The sequence below is a fragment of the Lissotriton helveticus genome, chromosome 10, assembly GCF_964261635.1.
Source record: "Lissotriton helveticus chromosome 10, aLisHel1.1, whole genome shotgun sequence".
Lineage (NCBI taxonomy): Eukaryota > Metazoa > Chordata > Amphibia > Caudata > Salamandridae > Lissotriton > Lissotriton helveticus.
In genome coordinates, this window is record NC_136071.1 from 276,945,057 (window position 1) to 276,963,532 (window position 18,476).

The window sequence follows — 18,476 nt, forward strand, 5'->3', positions numbered from 1 at the left end:
CTGCAAGCATTGAAAAGCCGTCGAGGCCACCAATTCTACAACAGGGAATTTCGAATGGCTGTCCGCCATCACAGCCATTTGTCGGCCATCTGGGAAACTACAGAAATCCAGACTCACTCGTTCCCAGGGTGATAGGCTGGGCCTTTCGGTGATTATGGAAGTGTCCGGCGGATCCGCCCCGTTATAATGCAGGCGTGACATCTCCTGACCTTGTCTTCCACCATCCGATCTAGGCCTGGGAACAACACCTTGGTTCGCAGCGTGGCCGTGGTTTTCTTGATTCCCTGGTGCCCCTGGTGTGCAAGCTCGATTGTGCGTTCTCGGAGAGCCGCTGGCACTACAATCCGGGAGCCTCTCAGAATTACTCCGTTTCCTGCCGCACTCAGCTCCCATCGACACCTCCAGATACTCTCCCAGTACTCCTTCTCCTCAACTGTTCTTCGCTCATTCCCGCTCAGGAACCACTTCCACTGGTTGTCTTGCAGAGTACGGCTCACCTCCTGTAGGCACTCATCTTCCATGATGCTTTCCGGATATCTTCCAACAGCAACGCTTAGGGGCGAACATCGTCCAGCAGTTGCTTCACGTATATCTCGGCACCCTCATCTACTTCAAGCCCTTGTGACCCCTTGGGGGCTAGTGGATGTCTTGACAGCTAGTTGGCAGGGTTGCTCGCTCCTGGACTGTATACAACCTCAAACTGATACTGCTGGGTCTGGATGGCCCACCTTTCAATTTGCGGTGGTCCACTTCGAGCTGTTCCCGCGAAGAGGGGCTCTAGCGGCTTGTGGTCAGTTATGACAGTGAAACGGTGTCCGCACAGGTAGATATGAAAGTATTGACACGCCCACCGAATAGCTTGCGCCTCCCTCTCAATCTGTGCATATCTGGTCTCCACAGCCGTGAGGGATCGGCTAGCATTAGCGATGGGTACCCACTCCTCCTGGTCTGACCTCTGCAAGAGCACGGCTCCTAGTCCAACAAAACTAGCGTCCACTATCAGCTCCATGGCTGCTCTTGGCCGAAAATACGCTACAGTGGCACCTGTGAGGAGTTCATTCTTGACATCAGCAAACGCTTGTGCCTCTTTGTCCATCCACTGCTAGGCGGTTGCTTTTTGGTCAACTGTCACAATCGTTCAGAGAGCGTGGTCAGTCAGGGAATGAATCGGCCACAGTAGTTGGCCATACCCAGGAAGCTCCTTACTTCGGACGGCGTCTGGGGAATGGCCGCAGTTCTGATGGCTTCCACCTTGGCAGGGTCCACCTGTAGTCCTTTAGCTGAAAATCGGTATCCAAAGAACTCCACTTCGGTGGCATAAAATTCACACTTCGATTGATGCAGTGTTAGGCCATGTTCCACCAACCTCCTCAGGGTGGCTCTCAACCTCACATGGTGTTCTTATAGTGATTTCGAAAAAATCAGGATGTCGTCACTCACGTTGTTGACTCCTACTAGGCCCGATAGTGTTTCCCTCACGGCCTCCTGGAACACTTCTGCCGCCGAGAACACCCCGAAACTCAGCCTCTTGAATCGGCGCAGTCCCACATGGGTGAAAAATGTCATGATGTACCTGCTCTCTTCCGCTAACACCAGCTGATGGTATCCCGAGTTCATATCTACCTTCGAGAACCACTTCAGAACAGTCACAATTTCGTCAATTGTTGGCATTATGTGTCTCTCACGGCGGATAGCCTTGTTCGGCAGCCGCATGTCCACACACAGCCCTGGCTACTTTGGCTTGGGGGCTATCACCAATGGAGACACCCATAGGGTAGGGCCCGATACCTTCTCGATGACTCCCTCCTGTTCTAGACTATCCAGTTTGGCTTCCACCAGCGGTCTGAAACGGCACCCTCCTATGACGATGTGTAACGGGCTGGACTGACTCGTCGATGTGTAGTTGTACCTCCACTCCTTTTAGGCATCCTATTCCTTTGAACAGTTCTGGGAATTCTTCCAATATTTGATCCACCTGGGACTGATGTATGTGCTTGGCGAACGTCACTAATCCGAGATCTTTGGCAGTGTGGCAGCTTATCAATGACCCCGCTTGGTCACAGGTGACGTAGAACCGGGTGGCTGTGCTTCTGTCCTTGTACTTCACCTCTGTGTCAACCACTCCTTGCAGCCGGATTGGAGTATCTCCTCCATAGGTTAATATGCGAGCTGTCGTCGGCATTAGTCGTGGTCTTGGCTTGAGCCTCTTGAACTGCTCTGCGTCCAGTATGTTGACCGAAGCCCTAGTGTCAATTAGTGCCCGTACACACGTGGCTCCAATCCACACTTGGCACACTAGGAGGTGGTCTCTTGGTGATGTTTACCCCTCGCACGTGGGATATAACAAAGACATTATAATCTTCGTCTTCCGTCGTCGACGACTGCTGCCCCCTGCTGCCCCCTGCTGTCCTCTTCTTCCTCTTCCAGCACTTTCTTGGCAGACTTTGTTGACCCTGATTCCGGAGGCCTGCTGCTGCTCTGTGTTTTCCCACTTTGGCATAATTTCTCAAAATGCCTGTACTGGTTGCACTTCATGCACTGCCTCCCCCGCATGGGGCACACTCTCGGGGCATGAGCCCCCATGCCGCAGTTTCGGCACTCGCGCCTCCGGTGCCTTTCTTCTGGCTTAGCCCCTCCTGCTTCCCCTCGGCCGTGTAACTTCGTCAGTGCCTCGACCCGGTCTTCCTTGATCGCGGTGGGAAACACCGCCTGACCCCCGGCGGATTTCTTTGCGAGCCCCATTTCCATTTCACCCGCTCGTGCGTCTGCCAGCTCATATGACCTTCCCAGGATGAGTATTTCCTCCAGCGTGATCCCTGGTTGGCGGAGAATTCGCTTGCGCAGTTCCGGTGACTTGACCCCTCTATCAGCTGGGATCGGGTCTCGAACGCTCGATCGACCCCACTGCAAGTGCTGACCAACTTTCGTAATCGTCTTCAATACAAAAAATGGTACCTTGGTGCACACGGTATGTATAATAATTTGAAATGATAAGGAATAAAAGTAAAATACTCCCTATATTAGTGTTTGTATCACTGTGACAAAACTAAGTATATATATCTCTTTTATATAGTCTCCTATCTCATCTTGACCCACAGACACGTTAGAGGTTATTATCAAATGATTTTTCTTTTTTCTTTTTATCAAATAAAAAAAGTTTATATATCTCTCAATTATAATTTCAAACACATTTGTATATACAAATACTTTTTACATATATACAACAAAATAGAAGCCCTTCGTTTTGAGTTAGGATGTCTCAACAAAACTTAAAACAGACATTCCTATTGAGATCATGCAGACTCATATGAGGAAAACAATTAGGTCGAAATGATTTAAACCCAATGTCTTAAAGATCCCTCATCACACTATTCAAATTAATCAAAATTATTTATATGTATCTGCCGTCTCTTTATGGTCGACGCGTTTCAGCCAATCAATTCTGGCCTCTTCAGGACTAGGGCTATTTACAATCCATCTGTACAAACAACAAATAAAAGGAAAGGAAACAGACATTATTTTTAAGGTCCAAACCTCAATAGCCAAAATATCTATCTACATATTTACATGTGCATTTTCAATCAAACAAAGTTTTTGAGATCTTCTTTCTGTGAGCGAACTGACCATTATAACCTGCCATTTGTTAGTATAATTCAATTGAATTCATTAAACCAGTCCGGGCATGGTATCTAGATAAAGTTGATTTCTATAGTTGATTATTATAGTTGATTTATATAGTTGATTTATTATAGATACTTTCTGTTGTTACTGGTCATATGTATTTTACAAAGAACCATCTACCCCCGTTGACTATATCAAAAAAGAGAGTGGTATTTACCGTGTATTCTAGTCGGCAACCCTTTACAACTATTCAATTAGCTCTTATATGTGTGTAGACCCTCTCTGCTCGCTTGGAAATCCAGGTCAGGGTAATACTGCAATATCGGTAAACCTCACGACTTCAGCGTCTAGGGTAAAGAGACCACTATAAGTACATCAGTCATTTGACTCCCGGTTCCCGCCAAGTTAACTAAATGAAAGGGGAACGAACTTACTAGGCTCGCGCTCCAAGCGCTTCTTAAAGTATTTATAAATCACGGGTGAAAGCCTCAGTCATGCGCGTTCCTTTTTCCCCCGGGGTCTGAAAAAATATAAACATGACCCGCTTTCATAAATACCGCGTAGTGTGCATACGTTTGTACAATCTTTAACAGGCATACAGCACTTACGTTTTGTGTTGTCTCTCCTAGTTTTCAAAAAAGGTTGTCTCTCTGTCGTGTTTGAAAGTGTCCGCCTCTACAAGTTAACGACACTAAGGAAGGACTCCCATTTCCGTAGTAGTTTATATGGAAACTGAAAAGGGGAACTAATAGTGCTTCCTGTTTTCCTGCATTGACACAAATGAGGGACTATTTCAGTTCTCTTATAATACAGGCATTACTGATGCCTACCCTCATTAGGATACAACAAATTTATTAAAAAAATCGGGTTATAAGTTCTATATTTTATTTATGGGTCATGTTATCTTTTAAGGCTTATCTAATTATATATTCTAAAATAATAATGTCTATAATTAATAAAGTGGTCAGTCGCTCCTCACAATCTAAACAATGTTTTCATTACTATATTTCCACAGTATCCATTACATGTCATATCAAGGAACAAATTAACAGTTGTTACATACCAATTTCACACAGTTTTACAATAAAGACCAGATTTCATCTTTTTCATTCAACCCTGTGGTTGCTGTTTTGTATTTTTCAATTAGTCTTGCTTCTAATCTGTTTAGTTTAGATTCAAGGTCTTCTGGTTTGGTCTTTTCTAGTACACATAACACTGACCAGATTATATCCTCCTCTGAATGATGATGCATTTCAAAATGCTGTACTAAAGGAGCCCCTGTAGTTTTGCATTTGATACGTGACTTGTGTTGCAGGATGCGTTTCTTGACCATTTGGGTAGTTTGCCCAATGTATGTCTTTTTGCACGGACAAGTAATACAATAAATTGCATTCCTTGTGTTGCAATTAGAAAAACTCTTTTGTTGGTGCATTGATCCATTGATCTCTATTTCTTTTGAGTCCGATGATAAATTACAGGCCACACAATTCAAACACCTATAATGGCCAATTATAGGGGGCAATTTTAACATTCCTCTCAGATCTGTTGTTTTTTTGTCCTCTTTTCTCTCGGCTCTCACAAGCATTTGTCTTATATTTTTGCCTTTCTTAAACGCAAATAGAGGTTTCTGGATTCCTAGATGTTCTATGATTTTCCAATGTTTTTGGATAATCTTTTTGATTTTGTGAGCTTTTGGGTCGAAGGTCAAGACACATGTTAATGGAGACTCTTTTTCCGTTGTTTTAGGTGTTAAGAGATTTTCTCTTGGAGTAAACCACGCTCTTTTAAGAGCGTTTTTTACTAACCTCTTTGGGTAACCTCTGTTAACCAATTTTTCTTTGAGGATTTCTGCACTCAAAAAATAGTCCTCCTTTTTGCTGGAGTTTCTTTTTATCCTCAAAAATTGGCCGTAAGGCAAGTTTTCTTTTAAAGTTCTAGGATGGCAGCTGGAGAAGTGAAGCAATGTATTCCGGTCTGTTGTTTTAGTATACAGGCTCACTTGTAGTTCTCCTTCATTACAATATATATTGACATCTAGAAAGTTTAACTTCTTTTGATGGTATGCCATAGTGAAATTAAATTCCACTGTACGGGAATTGAGCCAATTGTGAAAGTCCTGTAGCCTGATGCTATCTCCCTCCCAAATTAAAAAAATGTCATCTATAAAGCGACACCAGTTTTTTATACAATTTCTGAAGGGGTTGGTGTCACTATAAATTAATTTGTTTTCGAATTCTGCCATCACAAGGTTTGCTATCTCTGGTGAGAAGCTACACCCCATTGCTACTCCTGACGTTTGTAAATAGAGTTGACCTTTAAAATTAAAAAAGTTATTCTTTAAACAAATACTGGCCAAGGATACAATAAATTCTGAAGGGACTTGATGTGGTCTCTCTCTGGCGTTTAATACACTTGTCATTACCGCTATTGCCTCATCTTGCGGTATATTAGTGTATAATGACTCTATGTCAAATGACACTAGCAATTGGGTTTCTTCATTGAATGGTAATTTTTCAATTTTGGATATAAAATCCATAGTGTCTCTTATATAGGATTTGGTTTGTTTGACGATTGGAATCAGGAAAAAGTCTGTATATTTAGCCAAAGGTTCTAATAAGGACACACATGCCGACACAATAGGTCTTCCCGGGGGGTCTATTATTGACTTGTGTACCTTGGGCAGTACATAAATGTTTGGTATTTTACTGTCTTCTGTGTTTAAAAAGTCAAATTCTTTTTTACACAGCCAACCAAGGTCTAGGCCTTCTTTAGTGATGTCAAATATTTTTTCTTTTAGCCCTACTAAAGGATTGGTCTCTAATTTTCTGTAATGTATCCTATTGGACAGCTGTCTATTTACTTCTTGGTCATATTTCTGCACATCCCACAACACAATTCCACCTCCCTTATCAGCGGGTTTTATAATTAAACTTTCGTTTTCTGAAAGGTTTTTTAAGGCTATTCTCTCCATTTTACTGCAGTTGGTATTATAAAAGATTTTTTTGGACTGTAGTTCATCAAGTTCACGTAAAACCACATCCTCAAATACTGAAATGTCTGGCGGCAGTAATATACTCTCTGGTAGGAATTTTGATTTATTTTTCAAACCACTGATGTTTACCGTTTCTTTTGCTTCTCTTTCTAGAAAAAAAGCTTGAAGTCGAATTTTTCTAAGAAAAGTTAATATTTCTCTTTTGGTTTCTATTGGGTTTTGTAGGTTTGTTGGTACAAACGATAGCCCCTTACTTAGGATTGCTGTCTCTATTTCTGTCGGAATGTATTCCGATATATTGTAAATGGGCATCAGGTTTTTTTCTCTGCTCGCATTTAACAGACTTAACGTCTGTAGGTTTTCTTCCTTGTCCTGAAAGGTTCTTCCTCTTGGTTCTGGTATTGATCCTGTTGTGGGTACATCCCTTGTGGTTGTGGTCTCCTCATTTGTTGGTTGTACCCTCTCCATTACTTTCGTAATCGGGCATAACACTTGTCAATCGACTCTTCCCCTCGCTGTTTGGCCTGACACAATTTGAAATGTTCAAAGTAAGGGTTCACTTGGGGGGTCGAAGTATTGGTTTAGGGCCTGCAGCGCCTTATCGTAGTCCCTGCTACCTCCGGTGTCCAGCAGGTCCTGGAACAGCTTGTACAGTTCATCTACACCCATTAGTAGCATCAGCGACCTCTTCACCGTCGCATCCGTCTCCCGGGTGGCGACAAAGTAATTCTCCAGCTGTCCCAGCCATTTCTTTCAGCGCGGGGCCGCCGTTGCAGGGTCTGCCAGCTGGCTGAACTCTGGGAGGGTCTTCCCGGCTGCTTGGCTCGGCCGTCCTCCGGGCGCTCCTGCCGCCGCTGTTCTTTCCGGTTAATCCGGCATGGCTGCCACACTTCACACCTCCGAGCTCCGTCCACTCTTCAGCCATGTGGTTACTCGCAGAGTTAGATCCCGCCTCGTCACCAAATGTGGTACCCCCGATACTGACTAGGGGTAGGTAGATAGCACTAGATGCACCTGCAGCGTTAGGCCGTGATACATCGCAGCAGTAGCACATACACCTTAGCAGAGCACTCCAGAGAACAGCCACACAGATACTCGGTCCATGCCGTCAGGCACGTGCGCTGACGTCACCCATCATTAAATACTCCCTGGTCCGAGCCCGGCCCAGGTAGGTGCATGCAAACATTGTAGGGTAGCGGCCGGGTGGCTCACCACACCCCACACATGCTTTAAACATGTTTCTGCACATGTGACTAAAAGGGACTGCATATCTTAGGGCTATATATCCTAGGAATTCTATGACAAGGCCATCTTGGATGGAGGCATGCTATAAAAAGCTGCCCAGCCCTAAGTGCCTTGCACATTATCCAGAGTCATCCAGAGAGGTGGCAAGCTCCAATCAAGCTCCTGTCTTCAAAGGAAGGTTTTCAGTGCAATTCAGAGACTGGGCTAGTCTTCAGGTAGGAGCGCTCCTACACTACCTTTCTCTTACAAATTCTAAGGATTAAGGCACGTTTTTTTTCAAAACAAAAGAAATTCTTTCAGTGCTGTATGGTGGAGTGAAGCTCCAGAAAGACTTTGAACTACTGACAGTGAACTGATAAAGCAAAGGTTGCAATTTGACACTAATTAGCTTGTGTAAAGAAAATAAGTGTTCAAGATTTCATTTAAGGTTTGTTAAATGAGAAGGAACATTGTGTAAAAATGCTCTAAAAGAAGGTCCCCAGAGCAAGTTTCCAATAACTTTAAAAAGGTCATTGGATGTTTATTTTCTGCAAAGAGTCTGAATAAAGACAAAAAATAAAACCAAACACATTTTCATTTTAGTGTATGGGAGGTCCAGGTCCAGGTCCCTACCTTGTTGTGAATTTGAACTGATCAAAGCCCACAGTTAACTTATTCTCCTGTGAACTGTGGTAATCCTTAAAACAACCTTTGTGATGTGGTCCAAGATGCTCCTAACTGCCGGTGTGGTTGGAGCCTTCTTTTTACTGGTGAATATCAGCCCGGTAAGGATAGAAAGAGTGACTTAGTTTCTAAAGAGCTAAAATTTCTTCAAACCGTATTATTTTCTTCACAGGTTTCCTCCCCCACTCGTCCCTTACCAATGCCCTTTCCTCACCTGACCACACTAATGATCAGTGCTATAATAGAGTACAGACTTGGTGCTGCCTGGAGGTGGACCTTTTGAGTATTGCACTGACCCTGATAGAATGTGCCCATGAATTCATGACCTCCTGGTCAGTGTGATGTTTCCAAAATGGCATTTCTAGATGAAGTGATTGTGACGTTAGCACAGGTACAACAAGAGTTTGCTGCCTTTTCTTTAAAAGAAAAGGTAGAAAAGGTTGAAAAGGTTACACCGTAATCCCTTCGATGTTCCCTCTGGCCTCTGGAATATCTACAGTGCTCAACCCAGGTTACCAGGCACACCAAGTCAGGCCGGGTCACTGCTCAGATTTTGGCAACAGTACTCCTCCAATCCCCCTGGCTGCCCCAGAACGGTTCTCAGGTAACCCAAATAAGGTTCAGGTGTTCCCGACTCAAATGATGCTTCATTTCACATTTCGTTTTAATGCATTCCAGACTGCTCAATCTTGAGGTGAATTAGATAGCTCATATTTGGCAGGGGAAGCTGCCTTATGGTGCATCCCTTTGGTATGTAATGATGATTTAATCCTGTGTAAGTGGGCAGATTTTAAAGCTATTTGATTGAATTGCAACTCCTCTGTGAACTGAGAATTACTAGAGCTAAGACAATTAACTAAGGACTTGGTCAGTTATCAGACTACCTTCAATCATATAGTGGCAGAAACCTCTTAGCCAGAAGAGAAAAGGCTGCATTGTTTTTATCAAGGTTTAAACTACATATGAAAAGATGTTTTGGTGCAAATAGACCTGGAGCCTTAAATTTGTGCACTCCTAATAAACCTAACGCTATGTCTGGACTATAGGTTAACCGATCAAAGGGGAGACTGTAACTGAGTAGACAAGGTGATCCCACATATCAAAAGGCCTAGATTACTCAATGCCACTCTTGACTCTACTCCTGAACTCATGGAGATAGGTTCAGTTCTGTCCCTGTTGTCTAAGGAAGAGAAAGAGTTCCGACGTCACAATGGTCAATGCTTATATTGTAGTAAAAAAAAGAGATTTTTGTCAAGGAATACCCCACTTAACATAAAGGCAAGAATCAATTTTCTCTGACAAAAAAGCTTAGTGCTGTGTCAAAACAGGTAACGGAAAACTCAGAAGCTGAAGTTTGAAGGAAGGGTTTATCTTGAGCAATTGGTACTTCCCTTCAATAGGACTAGAAAAGAAAGATTTAGAAAAACCTAATGTAATTTTATGAATGGCTCTTAAAATAGGAAGGAAAAGACACTTATTTCAATCAGTGATTGATTCAGGCCACAGTTAATTTTGTCGACCAGGGTATGGCCGTTTAAATATTTTCACACAGAAGAAACCTTAACCCGAATCTGTTCAGGCTGTGGATGGGAAGCTCCTCTTTTTACGGCCTATTGTAATTCATACCATTCCTCAGTCTAGGAGTTTATCTCAAGGTCTAGATTACCCATAGAAATGATCTGATTCTATATTACAAAAATGCACTCCAATATGGATTCACAATAGGGACACCATGTTTATTTCAACATAGTCACCTTGATTGATTGGCAGTGAAGCAACCTGAGTTTGAAATCACCTCTTTGTTCACAGAACTGTTTCAAATCTTGCTTGGGACCTGATTTAACCTTAGCTTCTGGGTATCAGACAGCCAAAGCAGAGAAAAAAAAATTACCCTCTCCAAGATATATCAGGGGTTTCAAAATGTTTTTAGTGAGAAAAAGGCTGAGATTCTCCCTGCTCATAGAATCGATGACTGCCAAATTGAGCTGATCAAGGGGTTAACATACCAAGTTGTAGAATTTACACATTTGTTTGAGAAAGAAATCCAGCATTTTAGAGACTGTCTTGACAAATACTTGTCCAATGGGTTTATCTGCCTGCCTCACTCGCCTGCATTTTTTGTGCCAAAGGCCAATTTTCGAGCTCAGAACCTGCATAGAATATATAGTCTTAAATAAAAACACTGTAAAAAATCGTTACCCTCCTCCACTCATCCCTGTCCTATTAGACCAAGTCAAGGCTGCCACACTATATACAGAGTTAGTCTTCCCTCAGGCTTACCATTTAGTCAGGATGTGAGAAGGTGATGAGTGGAAGACAGCTTTGAAGACTCAGTTTGGGCTATTTGAGTATACCATCATAATGTTACCACTCAAGTTCGTGTCACCCTCACTAATACGTATGAATGCACATTCATTCTTTCTTTCATGCTGTCCCTTTAATGAACTTTTCTCCTTCCTCATTGGGCTAAGACACATCAAGTGATAGGGGGTGTTCTTATATCAGAAACACCTGAAGCAACCTCAAGTTGCTTTGCTTTATATAACTTTAAATTCTGGATCCATGCTGGGTGGAAACGCTGTTTCTACTTCCTCTAATCTTTCAGTCAAGCTTTTCTGTGGACGGCTGCCGCCATGGGCACCTCAACGCCCAGAAATGCAGGAGCGGTTTCCTTTACATTTCTCTTCTCCTCGGTGCACGGCCGCCGCTGTGAGCACCACAATGCCACGGGCGGCAGGAGCGGTTCCCTTTCCATTTCACTTACCTTCTGTGTATGGCCTCCGCTGTGAGCACTGCAATGTCTGTTGTCGCAGGAGCAGTTACTTGTTTCTTTTTCCTTTTCTTCATGGTGCCCTTGCAGCGAACACCGCAATGCCTGCAAACGGACCGCAGGAGCGGTTCCTTTTGTTTTCCTATCTTCCCGGTGCCCGGCCGTTGCCACGAGCACCGCAACAACAGATAAAGGACCGCAGGAGCAGTTACTTGTTTCTTTATCCTGATTCACCTTCTTGGTGCACGGCCACCGTTCGGAGCACCACTAACGATTTCTGACATACCACAGGAGTGGTTCTCTTAATTTCTAATACCTCAAAATACAGTCACTGCTGTACTGCTACACGACATTAACAGAAGAACCAAAGGAGTGGTTCCTCAACCAAAGGAATACAACCTCCCTCACAACCAGAAATTTCTTCTTGACACGCTGTGAGGTATCCCCATTTATTTTTGGTTCTTTTGTTTCCTTTGGTGTCCTCCTCCGTCAGTTTCTGTCAGTCTGTGGATTCCCCTCTCATGACAGCAAGAGCTCTCCTAATACTTGAGGTATTTCCTTTCCTTGCATTATACGTTGGGTTCCGTGCACTGTCCTAATGGACTTTTAAGATTATTTTTACTCCGGTAAAATTCACACTTCTAAAGACAATTCTAATTAGGATCCTTAAAAGCTTGAGCTGTGGTGAATGAATGCACTATATGTCTTCTAAACCGTAGTGTAAGGTTCTTTCCACCTGTTGTAGTAACTACCCCATTTTGAGTCTCGCCTAGCAGTGCATGCGCAGCTTGCTCTGCGAGATCTATTGTAATCAAGGCGATATCGGAAGTGGAGTGGAAGCTCCACCCATCCTTTTCATTGGCTGGCAACATCATTCATGGTAAACGCTGGCTGTTGATTGTAAATGAGGCTTCTTGATTACTGCTCTGTCTCCTTCTCAAACGACCCATCAGGACTGGATCTTTTACTAGTGGCATGTTACACTGTCTCCTTCAATTAGCCCCCCTCCCTCGAGTGGTGTCTTCACCTGTCTCCGATGCTCCAGATTGGCCTCGGGGCCCTCCCCCGGCAGTGTCAACATTGCTCCTTCCATTTGTTGGTAAACAGTTTCTTTTTTCATTCGGCCGTGATGCAAACTCTATTCTTATAATATTTTATACTTTTAACCCGTTCCGTGCTCCCGTCGGCCATTGGCCGATGGGAGCACTACCTGGCTGGTGCTGCGAGCGACCGTTGGCGGACGCAGCCCCACCTGCTTTTCGAACGTTCCGCACTGGCGCGGAACATTCGAAGCAGCTACGGTGTTAATAAGCAGCGCACCACACGCGGCATGCTGAGCTGCTTACTAAAAGCATAAAATATTGAAAAAATAGTTTGTCAAGCCGCACTGTTCTTTTACTCGGCGCCCCTCGACAAACTCTGTTGGGCATTCTTCAAGCCCCGCCTCGCCCCACTCCAATGAAAGGCGCGGCTCGGCAAAGTCTATTTTTCATTTTTTGATGCTTTTAATAAGCAGCGCGGCATGCTCTCTGTTTCCTTTTTTTGTGAGTGGAGGGGGTGGGGAGCTTGCTCATGAAGAACACATACAATATTCACGGCTGCATGCACCAGCACAGCGCAGCCAGTAATGGTACACACAGACACCCACTGAACGCCAAGAACAGACACCAACCTAGGAATGCACAATTGAGGCGGCAGCCAGCGCATTTAACCTATGGGTTGAACGTGCGACCACTGCCTCAATTAATAACAGCCGGGTTTGTAGACTCCGTTCTACCCCTTCCAAACCCTGGTTTTCTCACGCCCTCCGCGACCTTAAATCAGGCTGTAAGAAGCTGGAGAAGATGTGGAGACAAGCCTATCTCCCCGAGGCTAAGAAGGATCTGCGGGTTGCGCAAAAAAAGTATTACGCAGCCATCAGATCTGCCAAAAGCAGCTACTATGCTGGTCGTATCAATAAAGCTAACAACAACAGCAAGGAAATCTTTACGATTGTAAAAAGTTTTGTATCTCCCTGTGCGACACAACCTTTGCTGCCCTCAACTGAGAAATGGTGTGAAGAACTATCTGAGTTTTTTATTGAAAAAATTGTTAAGATTCAGGATGACCTGCAAACTGTTAGCAATGGTTTCTCATCGCCTTTAGCAGCCTCTCTCCCTTTAATGCCACTATGTACTGAGCAATTTGTTAATTTTGCTCCGCAATTGAATCCTGACATTATTGCTATTATTGCTGCCTTAAAATCGGGATCTTCCTCTGACCCTTGTCCGGCTAGAGTATTCGCGGGTTTAGCGGAAACAGTTGGAAACGAGGTTACTCAGATCATTAACCTTTCGTTTCTCACTGCCACCGTCCCAGCCTGTTGGAAGCAAGCTAAATTGCTCCCACTATTGAAAAAAACCGGACTAGATCATGCCACTCCGTCCAACTTCCGGCCAATATCATTGCTGCCAGCTCTTGCAAAAATTTGCGAAAAGATTGCTTTCAATCAATTGGATAAATTTGTTGAAACCACGGAGGCCCTGCATCCAGCTCAATCCGGTTTCAGGGCTGCCTATAGCACCGAGACGGCTTTAGTCGAAATATCTGAGGCTATTCGAGAGTGTTTAGACGAAGGTGGCAGAGTGGCTCTGATTTTACTAGACCTCTCTGCGGCCTTCGATACGGTACCTCACTCTCTTTTACTCTCCAGACTAGCCGCTATAGGCATCACTGGCCCTGCATTTGACTGGTTGACCTCATTTTTAACTAATCGTACACAACAAGTTTGGATGCCCCCCTTTGCTTCTACCCCTAAATTACTTTCTACAGGCGTCCCTCAGGGGTCTACTTTAAGCCCTTTGCTTTTTAACATTTATCTTACCCCTCTGATTTACCTTGCTGAACAGTTAGGGGCTAAAATTATGGCCTATGCCGACGATACACAACTCCTGTTTACCTGGTCTAAAGATAATTTAGATACGTCGGCGGCCCAATTCTGTTTATCCTCTGTCTTCCAATGGTTAGCACTTGCCCAGCTAAAGTGCAATGAAAGTAAATCCGAGATCCTGCTGTATGGCTCTTTCCCTGATGATTTTAGTGGTCGTCTTTGGCCTGCTGACCTACCCCCCCCAAAAGCCATATGCGGCCCTGTAAAAAACTTAGGAGTCTGGTTCGGAAAGAACCATTTAAATAAACTTACTGGGGTCTGCTTCTCTACCCTGAAAACTTTACGCAGGTTTTTCCCTCTCCTCCCGAAAGAGGCTAAAGAGACTGTCATTCGCGCCCTGATACTTTCTAGGCTGGACTATGCGAATGGACTGTTCTGCGGACTGCCAGCATACCTGATCCATCGTCTTCAGGTCATACAAAATGCCGCTGCTAGACTCTTGTTTAATACACCTAGGCGTTCCAGTGCTCGACCCCTTCTCCATGTTCTTCACTGGCTCCCAGTTGCCCACAGGATTTTGTTTAAAATTTTAGTGCTCTCCTATCGTGCTATCCATCAAACAGGCCCAGTTTACCTGAGAAAAAGGTTCTGTCTGTATGTTCCTAACCGCCCCCTTCGATCGGCCAATCTGTGCCAAATGTCCGTCCCTAAATTTAACTATTGCAGACTGGGCGCCAATCCATTTCAGTTTAGAGCCGCTAAAGCCTGGAATGCTCTTCCCCTCCATATAAAAACTGCATCTACTCTCAGTGCTTTTAAGAAAGGATTAAAGACTCACCTTTTTAACGCCACAGTTTAATTCCTTTTTCATTTTTATTTTTTCTGCGATCTGTCTTCACCTTCTGCTGTTCAGCCTTCACCGCGCCAGGATACTATTTTTTTAGTAATAGAGCGCGTTACAAAAGCCTTTAATAATAATAATAATAATAATAATAATGTAGGGGTCACCAGGTCTCTCCCGACCCTTCCTTGTGAACATTCGCCCCTGTACAAAGCGCACAATGTGGAGAGCTGAGTTTGACATTATGCAAAAAGCATAATGCAGGGGTAGTCGGAATACCGCGGGTCGGAACCAACCTGCTCCACTCAGCCTCTCATCTTCCCACGGGTGGTACAAAGAAGTACCAGTACGAAGGGTCACGATAACACCGCTTCAGTGCCTAGAAGCTGTTCCGTGTGTAGCATCTGCTTTGGGCAGTATCCTTATTGCTTTAAGAGTCAATCAAGCCACAGGGCTCTCTTACATACCTGACCAAGGGACTTGCTAGCTTGGAAGCAAGAGCCCAACCAACACTTAACCACTGCAAGCTAACAGCGGAACTTCAGCACCATGAGGCAGTGGCCGTGAAGCTTGAGCGCTTTGTATAACTACCAAATAATGCCCAAGTAAATCAGAGGGGAGCAGCTGTGCGTGTGGTCCTGCAGCTAAAATTGATGATTGTCCGATACATAGCTTAAATAAAAAATGAAAACGGTAGTATTATTAACACCAGAAAAGAAAGCAAAACAAGCTCTTGGCAAGTATACCAGAGTACGTTGTATAGTCAAAAACAGCACAGTTAATATGTCTGTCAGTTTTACCTAAGCCAGACCTGTTTAGCTGGGGCATAATTATTCCCTGATAACACAATGGCAAACATATTTACACGTAGGTGCTAATACTCTCTTTACACTCAATGGTAAACTTGGTTGCAAACCCTCTCAATCTGGGGAGATAAAAGGTGTAGCCATGCATGGGAATGCTAGCCCAGAATCACACAATGCAGTCAGGTGTGAAAGCTAGGATTTCAGGTGCCAGGCAATGTTCCTGACACCACACGCAAGAATATGCACCACCACCCTGCTACATCTCCCATAACAGTTTTCTAGTTAAATTTGTTCTAAATGTCCATCTCCCTTCCCTCTTTGCTCCCAATCTTCCCTTCTCGCTTGTCTGCCCCTGTGGTGTGTTTCTCCTCTTCCCTCTGTAAGTCGCATCACACATGGTGCTCCATTTCATGTTCTTCTCTTTCTCTTTGCTACCCTTTAAGGTGTTGTGAACTCCGCGAAACACTAACACAAAAAACATGAAAAAAGATGTTATACCCGTTGTACTTATTTTCGCTTCCTTTATCTCTCCCCATTAGCTTTGTTTCTCTTGTTATCCACACATTCTTTTTGAATGATGTCTTAACAGATTGTCTGGACCGACTCGTTATTGTATACATTGATGACATATTTGTCTGTTCTGTTCATGAAAAAATCTACGCTCACCGTGTCTCCTTTGTCTTGCTAGCTTGGAGAACGACAATTCTGTTTTATAAGTTAAGCAAGTGTGTGTTCCATGTGACAGAGGTGGAGTTCTTGGGTGTCATTCTACCTCACAAGACTAAAAATGGCAGAGAACATATTCAAAACAATACAAGAATGGCCTCAGCCCAAAAATGTTTATGAAGTCCAATGTTTTCTTGGGTTTGCTAATTATTACCACCGGTTCATTTACCATTTTTACATCTAGTGGCCCCAATTACATGTCACGTGAGAAAAATTATTCCCTTTTTTTGGTCTCAAGGTGCTCAAAGGGCATTCAATTTTTTAAAGAAGGCTTTCACCACTTCCCCTATTCTAGTCTACCAGAATCCTGAAGTGTGATTCACTTGTGGAGACTGATGCCCCTGAGCTGCCTATAGGAGCAATCATATCCCAAAGTAGTGTGAAAACAGGTCAAATGCACACTGCAGCCTTTATGTCAAGAAAGTTGAATGGAGCTGAAATAAATTACTCAAAAGCTAAAAAGGATCTACTTGCTATCAGAGGAACTTTCCAAGATTGGAGGCATTATCTTTTGGAAGCCAAATATACACTTACTGTATTTTCTGATCATCCAAATTTGCAATTCATGCACTCTGCTTACCATTTAACCCCAAACAATTGCAATGGATGCATTTCTTTGTGGATTTTGATTTAATTGTCACTTTTTATCCTGGAGAGTTGAGAATAGAAATGCCTTATCTCATCAGGAATCTGGTTTGCCCACTCCTGATTTACATGCTCACTCAACTACTTACCCACAGAAAGTAATTTGCATCGTAAAGGCCAACAATTTATTACGTTCTGTAAAGAAAGCCAATTCAATCCTCAAAGTGGAAAGATTTATTTATTTATTTATTTATTTATACAGGATTTGTAATGCGCATGGCTGCCCCAGCGACGAGGCGTCTCAGCATAACCAGAAACCGACAGAGAGATCAGGGAGATTTACAAACGCGAAAAGTTACAGAGTGGGTAACAACCATGTTTTTAATGATTTCCGAAATATCAGAAGATTAGGAATCGCTCGAATGCTAACTGGAAGAGAATTCCAAAGTTTTGCTGCCATGAAACCAAAAGAGCGACCCCCAGCCCTTGCTCTCCTCACTCGAGGGACACAGACCAAACCGTGTTGTGCGGAGCGCAAGGCGCGCCTAGGCAAATAGGGCTTTAGCAGGCCTGATAGCCCAATAGGGGCTTGCTGTCTCAGGATTTTGTGCGCAGTGCACAGCACCTTAAACTGAATATGGGCTTCGATCGGCAACCAATGCTGTTTCAAAAGCACTCGTGCAACAGATTGAGATCTTGGGAGTCCCACTAACATGCGAGCTGCCGCGTTTTGGACCCTCTGCAGGCGTTTGATACTTGTCTTGTTGGCACCTAAATAATGGGCGTTGCCATAGTCAAGCCTCGCAAGAATGGAGGCTTGCATGATGGTTTGGCAAACGCTGGGCGGAAAGAGACCAAGCAAAGGCCTCAGTCCTCTCAGGAGCCCAAAGCAGACAGCAGCAACAGCTCTGGTCTGTTTCTCAAATGTTAATCCGGAATCGAACCAAACACCCAGGTTCTTTACCGCCTCCTTCAGAAGCGGGGCAGGTTTCAGATGTTCAGACCACCACTGTTCAGACCAGAGCTCCTGGTCCTTCCCATATAGAAGAATCTCGGACTTGCTGGCATTTAGTTGAAGGTAATAAGCCTTCATCCAGTCTGAGATAATAGCCAGATCCTCTTTGAAGGACTCCAAATTGGCGCGACATTTTTTAGAAAAAGCAATCACCAGCTGGGTGTCGTCTGCATACGTCACTAGGGACAGACCCCTGCCTCTGGCTACCTCCGCTAAGGGTCCCACATATAGGTTGAATAAGAGTGGGCTTAGGATAGAGCCTTGGGGTACCCCGCAACACAGGGCATGATCCTGCGAATGGAAAGGAGGCACAGATACTTGGAACGATCGCCCTTCCAGAAAG

The 18,476-nt window shown here is 44.1% G+C and overlaps 1 protein-coding gene across 1 annotated transcript in view; it reads right to left on the reverse strand.

The window, feature by feature from the left end:
* Positions 1 to 18,476, reverse strand: part of IBA57 (iron-sulfur cluster assembly factor IBA57) — a 170,912-nt gene that overhangs the window by 136,287 nt on the left and 16,149 nt on the right. Inside the window, exon 2 of the mRNA XM_078662710.1 lies at positions 11,286 to 11,558. Coding sequence (XP_078518836.1) covers positions 11,286 to 11,558 — 273 coding nt within the window. The remainder of the gene's footprint in view (positions 1 to 11,285; positions 11,559 to 18,476) is intronic.